At 37.0% G+C, this 12,983-nt stretch overlaps 1 protein-coding gene across 1 annotated transcript in view; it reads right to left on the minus strand.

The window, feature by feature from the left end:
• Positions 1-9,293: 9,293 nt before the first annotated feature.
• The window catches only part of scn4aa (sodium channel, voltage-gated, type IV, alpha, a), a 159,670-nt gene continuing 155,980 nt past the window's right edge, over positions 9,294-12,983 (minus strand). The window contains exon 27 of the mRNA XM_069904854.1: positions 9,294-12,103. Coding sequence (XP_069760955.1) covers positions 10,863-12,103 — 1,241 coding nt within the window. The 3' untranslated portion in view covers positions 9,294-10,862. The remainder of the gene's footprint in view (positions 12,104-12,983) is intronic.

Genomic DNA, 12,983 nt, shown 5'->3' on the forward strand with positions numbered 1-12,983 from the left:
CAGGATTTCCACATTTTTACAACAATCATAGTGACTTTTGTGTTTCATTCCAACTAAGTCTAATTAGCTTCTCCTTTTTATTGATCACATGCATGCCAGACAAATTAAGAAGAAACCTTACCCTTAGCAATTTGCTGAAGTAGTGGAAATATTTTCCCAAAATGAGTTTTAAAGTTTACCTTCATGGGATTTCTGTGTAACTGGCCCAGAATGGAGTAATACTGCAGAGCAGTGGTTCTCAACCATTTTCTTTCCACTCTTGTACCACTTTAAGTAATCCCTAGGCCATCAGTGCTCTGTGACTAGTGTTAGGTCTGCTTTGTTCATGAATGAGTGAGTCAGACACCAGACTGAGTCGAAATCAAGGTTCTTTGTTCTTTATTACCGGATTGTAACACTTGCAACTAACAGTGTTAGTTGGAGAAGGCGCATTCTGCCGTTATCAGCAGGTGGTGTTTTTTTATACCTCAGGATACGTACTTAGTAAATTATCATACCATGACATTGTCCAATGAATAAACTGTTGCTATCCTTCTCTGTTAGTCTGCTGCGCATCATTCTTGTTAGTGCCACGCTTATCTTGAGTGTACAAGGTCACATCTGCATTCTGTTACTCCTTAGTACTGGGTGACTCCTTCTCCGGTCCCATCTCATGATGTTTTTACCTTACACTAGTAAGGGATGGCTTAAAGGGTGCGTGGGAAGGGAAGGTTGAGAATCACTGCTCTAGACCCAATTGTTACTGAAACATTTTGCTTGAGAAAAATTGTCGTCGGTCCATTTCCTTTGGAGTTATGGAACCGTGCACATAATGAGTCAATTAGGTCCGATTAAAACAGTAGTGTTCAAACTTTTTCTTACCACTTTAGGCAATCCCTTACTAATCACAAAGCACTAATGGCAGAGGGAATTACTTAAAGTGATATGTGAGTGAAAAGAAAAAGGTTGAGAACCACTTCTGTAGAGCTGAAGAAACCCCAAAGAGTTAAGGTTGAATGTTTTAAAAAAGATCTCTATTTTTATATCAGTTATCATAAATGCTGATCTGCGCGAACATCAGTCACTGTGTAGGAATAAGAACGTTGATGACATAGTCAAACCACATGCGTGTCCTCTAAATAATGTTGGTTTAGTGCTTCTAACAACCATGAGTGTGGGTGTCTGGGTGACTAGCAGGTGACCCCTCGTCATGGAAGTCAAGTGTAATTTAGTTATTAATGCATAGTTTATTACAAATTCACAGAGAAAATTTCTGCTCCCCCACAAAAACATATTTTCCTTAATTATTGATACATCTTTAATCTCCAAGTTATCAATATATAAATATTGCAAATATTGCAAAGCAGCCTATCACAAATACTCATCAGGATTAAGCTTAAGAAGTGGTTGTGTTGTAGTGGTATTCCATACTGGAAATACTTCAAAGCAATGACATACTCGCTGATTAAAGATCTGCCAAAAAAAAATTAAAAATGGACGGAGGGAAAACATCAGGTTTATTAATCGATCCTGTCTTTCTGGTGGACTCATCTTAATTGTAACCCTTAGCAGAAAAAAAACGATTATTTTCGTTCAGAGTTAAACAATGATTGTACAAGGAGAACTCAAAATACATTCTGTATATAAATTATTCCTCTATTTTAACTGAAGTACAAATGCATAAAACAGGTTGGTAACTGTGCTTACAGAAAGTAAGATAAAGATTCTGGCATTCATATCCTATCTAAACATGTGTATGTGTGTATATATAGTCTTAAAGCATTTCATATAATAAATTATTTACTGGAGCAGTGATTGCTACTGTAGAGGCATACATAGAATTGAATACAAATGCTCGAAATGCAATTTTCTCTCCTCTTCCTCCTCTACCCTGTTTTGGACAAGTCAAAGACCCAGATACTCCACCACACAGGCCAGTTGTGTGCTGAACTGTCAGAATTGCTATCTTTCAGATGAGATGTGAAACTAATAAGTCTTCTCGGGTAGACATAAAAGATCACATGGCACTAATGGAATATTCCTCGGTGTCCAAGTCAATGTTTATTTCTTGACTAATATCATTTCATTTAAATATTTAATTGTTAGTCTCAATTTTTATAAATTATTTTTTTCATACTACCCAAATCAGCCTTTTATTAGCCATCCCTTATTGTCCTGGAGATATCTTCTTGTACATCAGCAGGCAGTGACATTAACTGGGAAGTTTTGACTTTTAAGCCAGTGATAATGAAGGGGCGGCAATAGGTGGAACTTGCCGTGCAAACAAAAAACAGTTGCTTTGCTTTCTAACGTAAAAATGAATTGACCTTAAAACACAGAAATGTGGAATTTTAAAAAAGCAGCAGCATTCAAGAGGAATTGCGGAACTCTGAAGAAGCGTCTTTATAAAAGGCTCTTAAAGAGAGAAAACTGAAAAGTGAAGATGTATAAAAAGAAATAGAGAGCAAGGTGCCTAGTGAAAAGTGAGGCTGCCTAAAATGGGAGATCAATTTATATTCCTGAGTGTGTGAGTGCATCTTTGCTGACAGCAGTGGTTAAATTGTGAAGTGTTGGAGCAAATGCATTATTCTACCAGCTCTTTTTGCAGTTTTCAATGAATCAAGATTTTAATACTTTCTAAATCATCCTTGTGGTTGAATTTATGTTCTAGCAAAGATTAAGAACAACGGGCAGGATGATTGGCTTTGCCCATCTAAGAGAACAAAGGTTCGGTTAAAGCTGAGTTTTATCTGCCTTTCGAGCGCTGTGCAAAAGAATCGCAAGGTGGATGGGGGAGGGGGGAGGGTTTAGACTTACCCGTCTCCCGTCTACCTAGGTATGTAGTCTCAGTGGTCGAACATATTTGACACAGGAGCAATGTCAATTAATTAATTATCCATGAAAAAGGGAGTATAAGGGGCTCTATTGTTCTAGGCAACCTAAAGCTTCCTGTTCCCCAGAACAAAATGGAAGCTCTTTGCATATTGAGGGACATCCATGAAATAATAATAACTTACTGCAAAGAAACACCCTCGTCAGTCCTATTGGTTTATGTCAATGCTTATGTCCACGAGAAACTCTGGCTCATGCAGTATCTCAACTCTGAAATAAATGGCCTTGATCATTGATTTTCCAGACTTAATTAATTTTAGTAGGGTTTGAACAGGATGGGGGTTAGGGGCTGGTGGAAGGGTTAATCAGCTACACTGCCATCCTCTTCATCTCCACCTGTCCAGCAGTCTCCACGTTCTACATCAGTGAATGGCCAAGGATTTGACCTCCCACACCACTGAACAAAAATTTTTCCCTGAAATTGATTGGCTTTTAGGAGAAAATAACAAGAATGAGAGGGTGATCAGAATTCAGATCATTAATTTAATTAAATCTACCACTCTGCTTTAATAGGCCAACTCAACTTCATACATCATTATTCGTGGTCTTTTGTACTAGCTGTCAACAATCTTGTATCACAGTTTTGGCTTCAGCGATACACCAAATTTTGGCTGTCTCACATTGCAAGAATTCAAAAGTATTTACAAACATTGGAAAAAACATGCGGCTAAGCACAGGAATTTACTTCTCACCATGGAGAATGTTGCAAGATATGACCTGTTCTCTGTGACTGAAGTTAACACAATGCAGGCTAATCTTCTGCAGAAAAAAAATAAGACTATGAGCTTTTTATACAATTTCCACCTCATATAGAGGAATTTGAATAACATTAAAACAAACTGCAGCATTTCTGAAAACCCAAGCAATTGCTTCTGTTTTTCAGCACTCGGTATGTCTTTTTGTACAATATCAGTCACTGCTCAAGCTGAGTTCAGATAAGAACATCTATTCATTTTGAAAACAATAGTGATAAGACCTTGCAATTCTGTTATAACATTCTGGTTAAATCTGAATAGATCTGTTTCATCTTAACTCCGTTTGTTAAATATATGCATTTAAGTTTGATTTAAATATGTTTTTTAAGTCTGATATCTTAGTATTAATTACTTTTCTTTTTGTTAGTATTTTAATCGGTTATGTTTTTTTTTTGTAAGTGGGTTTTTTTTCTCACATATATTATTAACTTTATTAATTCTTCACTCTTTATTTTGGGGGTAAAGGGGGGGTTGGACTAATTTGAGTTGGGTTATTAATGTGTAATAATTATTGGGGAGGGTATAGTTTATTTAGATTACTGATATTGTATTGTAATTTTATTATTTTATTCTTAATTTTTTTTAATGTAATCCTATATGTTATTCATGTTATAAATAACAGTTTAAAAAAAAATCTGGATAGATCTTAGGCTTGCAGTGTCATTGATAAGTATCAAGCATTCAGTGTGGAAGTGGTAGTTACCATCTTTGCCAGATTTAAAGCTAAAGAGAGATTTGCATGTGATGGGGTGGAAAGGAGAGAAAAAGAGATGATTTGTAGTTTACTCTGGTTCAGTAAAAAAAAACTGATGCATTTAATAAATCAGTGGGAGTCATTTTCTTCTAAGTGAATGGAAGAGCATAAATTTCAAATAATTTAAATTTAATTTTTTGTTTAATTTAAATATCGACATGCATACAGCACGGTATTCGGCCCTTGAGCCCGTGCCACCCAATTAACCTACAACCCCAGAACGTTTTAAATGGTGGGAGTACCTGGACGAAACTTGCGCAGGTACAGGGAGAATATATAAACTCCTTACAGACAGCGCGGAATTTGAATCCCTGGTCCCGATCGCTGCCATTGTAATCGTGCTGCCCAAACTAAAAGAGCTAAGAGTTTTTTAAAAATTCTAATAACTTGGTAATGAAGCTGGAAAAATGACTTTTGAATTAACATACCACATGATAACAGTTTGGTTTCTATAACTATTAAAAGGCAATGGTGGGGGATTTATGATATTATTTAGATTTCTACTTATTTTTAGTCCAATTGAGGTCAGCATAAATGTGGAAACAGGTTGCTAACCCATCTGATGTACAAACAGCACAAGCCCAAAGCTAAGCTCAATGTTTTCTGCCTTCAAACTCACAGTTCTAATTATTGAATCAAATAGACTTCTGTGGCCTGGTTTTACTTCTCAAATATTTCTGCACAGATGCTTGAAACCAGAAATTAAGTAACTGCTATATAAATGTGGATCGTGTTAGGCAAGAAGACCACAATAGCCCACCCAATTTGAAAGCTCAGGTGGAAAGACCATCAAATTGAATTGCAGAAGCAAGTACAGATGGCATTTACATCGGGTGTTAACCTTTGGCAATACCACCTGCTTTGTATTTTATTCTATTTCAAATATAAGAAATGTTGAAGCACTTATGTCCAGAAGATTGATTCTGACATGGTTTCATGAATATACCAATTGATTTACATCCCTGATTTAAAAAAAAAGCTCAATAGGTGAACAAAAGAATACAATTCTCAGGTATTATACTTCATATCCACTGTTAAGTAGTGAATAAAAGTAATCTTAGATTTCAAAATATATTTAAAATGTTTTTAATGTTTTCTATTTCGTTGTTGACTGAGTGGAACTTCCTTATTTCCGACTGATGATATTATCAAAAAATGGCCTCATTGTTCCTGTATGAGGGACATAGAAACCTTGAAGCTAATCTTCTTTGGCTTGGCTTCGCGGACGAAGATTTATGGAGGGGGTAAAAAGTCCACGTCAGCTGCAGGCTCGTTTGTGGCTGACAAGTCCGATGCGGGACAGGCAGACACGATTGCAGCGGCTGCAGGGGAAAATTGGTTGGTTGGGGTTGGGTTTTTCCTCCTTTGCCTTTTGTCAGTGAGGTAGGCTCTGCGGTCTTCTTCAAAGGAGGTTGCTGCCCGCCAAACTGTGAGGCGCCAAGATGCACGGTTTGAGGCGATATCAGCCCACTGGCGGTGGTCAACCTTGAAGCTAATAGAGCGAATATTAACTACAAAGGTACCAAGGCACAGATGGTTAAATTGCAAGGAGAATTTGCATATACCTGGTCTGCATGTCTTTGGCTAAGGGCTTCATTGATTGAGGTTGGTAAAGAAGATTTTGTGTATAATTTAATTTAGGAGGAAACGATATCCTTTGGATGGGAAAGTAAAGAACTACAAAAACAATCTCAAATGAGGAAGTGAAATCAGGAAACAGTTTTTGTACAAAGTGTAATGGAAATTGGAATACAGTTCAGCAAAAAGATTGTTGACCCTCAGGATAGGTGGAGCTTTAAAGTCTGAGGTCGATATCAGAGATATGAATAAACAGAGGCCAAAGATGGAGAAATATTTAACCGTGGTCTAATTAAATGTAGAGTTAGGGGCCTGGAGTAGCTAGGAGTCCTTCTCCTCTTATATTTGTTGCAGGTAAACTTTTGTATTCAATGTTCTTGGGATTATAAGCACCATGCAACTTGCTTGTACAGCTCAAGCAATTGTTCTCCTCAAACTAAAGACGTTCTGGTTATTTAGATTTAACTTCCTGCAGAAGGTGACTGAAAGAAAGACTAAGTACCCCCCTTCTTCAAAAATGCATTGGATGCACTTCTGAAGTCTGGCGTGATTCCAGTTCAAGTAAATAAAGATCCAATTAATCTGGAATATGGTTTGTTGTTCTGGGGGTTTTCCAGAGATAGAATTTTAATGAAGAATTCTTGACAACTATCAGACTAGTTTCCCCCACCCCCACTTCTGTGAAATAGAAATGGAGATTATTGGTGCATGGATCTGAACTCCACCAAATGGTGGGATCAATAAATATGAGCATTCATCAAGTTGAGAGTCCTGGGGGGCGTGGAAAGATGGCGTAAGGATCAGACGTGCCTTCCAGTTCTCTCCTGACTCTATCTTATTGTTTTGTCTAGAAATGCCTGTTAAAATTCTTTAAAAATTTAGATAATTTCAGTGCTGTTAATTTAACTTACGATGGTACAATTGGTGGAAAAGAGCAAAAAAAAAGACAACAGATCATCAAAAAACTACATTTTCCAAAAGTTCAAGTTTTGGAGCCTACCTGCAGGAAAGACACCGGGACTCAGCGTGAAATGGATCCCAGGAGAGAGGTACAGTGTTCGGATGTAGAGCTCTATGTTACATCGGTAGAGGCCCCTAAAGAGGGCGCCAAACAGCCTTTAGAACAAAGAGTTACTCAAAGGCATTTGTCAACTGTAGAGGTGGCGCTGCAAACTGCATCTCTTGAGATAAAAGAACCTATACAACTTGATGTACTGGGAGAACTTAATACATTATGGACTGGGGAAAACCCCGGCCAGCGTCCTCCAGTTATTGCTGGAGAGGCTGTGGCTGGCGTTTCCACACGCAGTCATACTACAAGGAAGGCAACCAGAATGAAGGAAGGAACAGAAAATCCTTTGGTTATGTAGAAGAAGTAGGAATCTGTTGAGCCAAAATCTCTTCCAATTGAAAAGATTTTTGTGAATCTTGAATCTAAATTATCTTATACAATGCAGGGATTATCCAAGATTATGACTGAACTTGGTACTAGGTTTAATACTCTGGTGAAAATACATTCTCAACAGATGGCTGAGTTTGGAGCTTTTAAGCTTGAAGTGAGAGATAAATTTAATTAGTGTGAAGAAGATATAGACGAAATACGGGATCAAGTTTTTGATGTGACCAAAACGGTCGAAGACTTACAAACTCAAAATAAAAATTTGGTGAAAAAGATTGATTATTTGGAAAACCAATCCAGACGGAACAATATAAAGATTATTGGTTTGCCGGAAGGTATGGAGGGACCAGACCCAAGAAAATTTTTTACTGAATGGATTCCGCAGGTGCTGGGTCAAGAACATTTCCCGGAAGGTATAATACTGGGACGTGCTCACAGAGCCTTGCGTAGAAGACCTATTTCAGGTCAAAGTCCAAGACCTGTTTTGGTTCGTTGCTTGAATTATTACGACAGAGAAATAATTTTACGAGTGTCTATTAGAAATGCACAACAGAGAAAATCACCCTTGATGATTCAAAATAATCGAGTTTTCTTCTATGCGGATTTGAGTCAAGAAGTTATGTTCCAACGACGGGAATTCAATCCTGCTAAAGAGTTGTTGTGGAAGAAAGGTTATAAGGCAACCTTTAGATATCCAGCTGTTTTGAAGGTTTTCCAAGATGGTTGCCAACCAAAGTTCTTTGATTCTCCAAAGGAAGCTATAGCATTTGCTCAAGAGCTGTCAATTACTCGGTTTCAACAGAGACGTAGTCCGCCGTGATCTCTAAGGAGACAAGAGATGGAAGAAAAGAGCCGTGCTCCAAGAAGAAATGGTTGTAATGGTGACTCGGCAGTTGGAGCTGATTAAAAGAAGAGTTGTCCTTTTCTTTTCTAATGTTTTTTTTAAGAAAAGGGATATTAAATAATGATGATGTTAGTTTAAGATGAAGTGAGAGTTGGGGGAGAGAACTGGATAGGCACTATTTCCTGAAAGTCATCTGCTACGTGTGAGTTATCTCACACCCATTTTTTTTTGGGAGTTACCGCATTGCGCGGTTTAGACGGGAGGGGGTATTTTTAACCTCCTACCCGTTTTTTTTTCTTTTTCTTGTATTATTGGATTAAAGAGTGAAGGGGGTTTTTTTTGTTTAAATATAAAAAAAAGCATAAGAAAGAATTTGATTGTTTAAAAAACTAAAAATTGATGTGGTTTTTTTGTAAAGTTTAATCAGTAGATAAGGAATATCTGAAATTTAAATGTGAATGGGATGGATAAGTTTTTTTTAATATTTTTTCTTTAACTTTAAGGTGAAAGGAGTGGTAATTCTGGTGTATATTATTTTGCTATTTTAGTTATAGAACGAAGGGAATAATGGTGAAAGTTATAAATTGAATTGTACAATTCTTAATGAGGCTTGAATTTTGTTTGTGGTTTATGCTCCATTTGTTGAAGATATAGATTTAGTCGTAGATGTGTTTTTATTATTTGGATATCTGAAGTTTAACGTAATGATTGGGGATATTTAAATGTGGTATTGGAGCTTTTATTGGATAACTATTCAAGAGTAAAAGGGAAAAATGGTGGAAGAGTACTAAAATTGAATTGTACAATGCTTAATGAGGTTTGAATTTTGTTTTAAGATGATGGTTTATGTGACTAATATGATGATAGATGTGAAGTTAGTTGATATTTGGTGAAGGTTTATCTCTATAGAGAAAGTTTTTTTTCATCTTTTTTTCATGCTACAATTTTTTTTTAAGAATTGATTATTGTTTAAGAATTTTTGATAGATAATGTTACTAACTTTACTAATTTTTTATATTAAGTTTGAGTTAAATATATGTTTCATCTTAACTCTGTTAAATATATGCATTTAAGTTTGTTTTTTAAGTCTGATAGCTTAGTATTAATTACTTTTCTTTTTGTTAGTATTTTAATCGGTTATGTTTTTGGTTTTTTTTTGTAAGTGGGTTTTTCTTTTTCTCACATATATCATTAACTTTATTAATTCTTCACTCTATTTTGGGGGAAAAGTGGGGGTTGGACTAATTTGAGTTGGGTTATTAATGTGCAATAATTATTGGGGAGGGTATAGTTTACTGATACTGTATTGTAATTTTATTATTTTATTCTTAATTTTTTTTAAATGTAATCCTATATGTTATTCATGTTATTAAATCTTAAATAAAGTTTAAAAAAAAAGTTGAGAGTCCTGCATGCTCTCTCATCCATCTCAGTTTTACCAGGATGCCCTGATATTTAACGGCACTGTTCAAAGCAGCAAGATCACATAGATGCAAAATTGACCCTGGTCTACGTTTCAAAAATTGTTCAGTTTCAATCTTCAAATCAGATCTCGACACTTCAAACCGAGAGGTGTGTGGAGTTACAATGCTATCAGCTTGTAATTAAGCTTTACAGTGTACATTAAGGTATACTAGTTGTTCTGAACAATCCATCGATTTGTCAGGAAAGTGCCAATAAACCAATACATGCAGATTCACGAACCACAATCAGTGAGCCAATGTATCATTGGTTTGAGAAAAATATTGCATTATTTTTGATACATTAGTAGTAGGATTTGTTTCTTCACCCTGAACAATGAATCTCATTGATGGACAAGTCAGGGAATGGAAAACAGACTTAGAGTGTTTCAAATGTAGAGCAAAACTGAATTTATCCCCAGAGAGGTACCAGATTTCATTAAACATCATTCTATCTTGATCTTCTGTAGCATATAAAAGTTGTATTTAAAATAGTATCTTAATTTTAAAAAGATGGCAGTTCAACAATTGAGCAGATAACTTTGCTTTTTAAGATGCATTGTACAAAAAAGTGCCAGTGTACAATAAATAAGGTTCGTTACCTGTGATAGTTTGAATGCCTCATTCATTTCTGATAGCAGCTGCATATCAGAGCACAGAATTAAGAGCTTTTTAGGTTGATAAACTTTGAAATTGGAAAGAAATGGCTTTTGAGCGAACTTACTGCGTGACAGCGGTTTTGTTTCTGTAACTATTAAAGGCAATCTGGGTGCTATCTGGTATCACTTAAATGCAGTGTATCTTTTATAAACACCAGCACTGAACAAGATTCAACCAAATTGCCCTGAAGGAAAGCAAATGGTTCAAAAACTCTGTAATGATCTGCCACAGTCAACTCTTCTACACAAATCAATTGTGACACTGGAGCAATGCGCACTTGTGCTGGAGTAACCATTTTGTCATAGTGTTAATTACAGTCATTGGTAATGGGAATATTCTTTGTAAAGGATCGGATTTTGCTCTTGCACAAGGATTGCAATTATTATAAAGATCCTCCCAGACTCTGCAGCAAACATAAGTTGAAAATTCTTTTCCCACATCTTGACTGGAAATTTTCAGTGCTACAAAAGATTCTTGAGGTGCTAGTGTTACACACTTGGCACCTTGTGCTCTTCATAAGGTTGACGTATTGCAGGCCCAATTATACAGTTGACTCTCTAATATCCTTTGATTCAGGAATCCAGTCTGTTGACCCATCTGGAACTGGTCCTTCTAGAGAAGTTGCTACTGTTTCTAGAGGAGTAGCTGCCTTGGGTAGAGGAATTAGTGCTGATTCTTGATCTTGGGTTGGTGGACTTTCTTCATCAGGTTGATATTTACCATAGTTTTGACTCAATCTAGTAGCGATGAATCCATCTTTCTCTGGAGCCTCTTCATTAGGTAGAATTGCATCTGTCACACTGTGGCGGTACAGGTAAGATGCATGCTTGACAGAGCGCTTCAGAAGGTGACGGCGGAAAGCTCGTTGAATTTTTATTGCACACACCTCCTCTTGCTTCCTTCGGAGAGTAGAAGTAATGGGCTCGTAGGAAACTTTGGAAGGATTGGCAGCCATGAATTTCTCTTCCATTGACTCCTTCAGTGCCCCCATTTCTCCAGATTCTCCCAAGACCTCCTTGGTCAATGCAAAGAGTATATCTAGACAGTGTATTTTGTCACCAGTCACCATTGGCAGGTCCAGGGTAATCAGCTTGATTCTATTTGGTTTGGCTATCCGCAACGGTTCTTTCAACGTATCAGCAAAGTCAGATAATCTGGAGTACTCAACAAATTGTGTAGCTTCTGGATCGAACTTTTCCCAAACTTCATAGAACATTTCAAAGTCGTCCTCACAGAGAGGCTCAGCACTTTCCTCAGTTGCCACATTAAAGTTCTCCAAAATGATGGCGATGTACATGTTCACCACAATGAGAAAGGAAATGATGATGTAACTGACAAAGAAGATTACCCCCATCATTGGATTCCCGCAGTTTCCCTCCACAGTGGTGCCCGGATTGTATGCTTTGGGATCACAATCTGGAGGACCGCTGTTCATGATGGGCGAAAGCAGGCCATCCCATCCAGCTGAAGTGGTAATCTGGAACAGGCAGATCATGCTGTTTCCAAATGTTTCAAAATTGAATATGTCATCAATTCCTGCTTCTTTTTTCACGTATGCAAAATTAGACATCCCAAATATGGAATAGATGAACATAACTAGAAAGAGTAACAGCCCAATGTTGAACAAAGCAGGAAGTGACATCATCAAGGCAAACAACAGAGTTCGAATTCCTTTAGCTCCTCTAATAAGTCGAAGGACACGACCAATTCTGGCCAACCTAATAACTCTGAATAGGGTTGGAGATACAAAGTACTTCTCTATTATATCTGCCAGCATAATGCCTGAAATAAATAAAAATGGGAGGTAAGTAAAATTGGTTGATGTAAAAACAATAGTCAATTGTTAAGATCTGTGGTAAAGATGGAGAATGCAATGAAATGGTCAGCATGCAAAAGACACATTAACTCTTCAATTCCTGCTGAATACTTAAATCTTCCAGCATTTCTGTTTCTTTTCTCTTGTTATTTTAAAATCCATTCCACAAGATAAATGTTTCCAGTTAGATGTTGACTGTGCAAAAGGTGACATCCGATGACGTTGAGTTGGCAGCCAGCTTTAAATTTTAAAATTTAGACATCCATACAGCATAATGACAGGCCGTTTTGGCCCACAAGCTTGTTCCACCCAATTACACGCAATTGACCTACAACCCCCTCTGTTCATTTTTTGAAGGGTGGGAGCAAACTGGAAACCCTACAGGAAACCCACGCAGACATGGGAGAATGTACAAACTCCTGACAGGCAGCGTGGGATATCACTGTAACAGCATTGTACTAACTACAACGCTAATTGGCGCCCCTTATCTTCCTCTTGATCTTTTATCTTGATTCCATTGAAGACCTATTATATAAAGGCATTATTTATCCCATTTGTTTTTGATAGGTCTTAGTGTAGGGAAACAGTATGATGATTTGTGTATATCTAAAATATGAACTTATCATTTCTTTCACAACAAATCTGTCTTCTATTATACGGTATTCCAATTCACTCTCCCTACTTTGATAGCCAAAAAATGGAGAGAGTGACGAGATTATTTCTAGTCGGAAGAAGACATGGAAAGAGGACTTGAGACAGACCACTGCTGCTACTGGAATGTTATATTTCACCATTGACTCTTTGAGGCCTTCATAAATCTAAGTATTAAGTATAGAAGTTGGGATG

Source organism: Narcine bancroftii, chromosome 12, assembly GCF_036971445.1.
Source record: "Narcine bancroftii isolate sNarBan1 chromosome 12, sNarBan1.hap1, whole genome shotgun sequence".
In the NCBI taxonomy this organism is placed as follows: Eukaryota; Metazoa; Chordata; class Chondrichthyes; order Torpediniformes; family Narcinidae; genus Narcine; species Narcine bancroftii.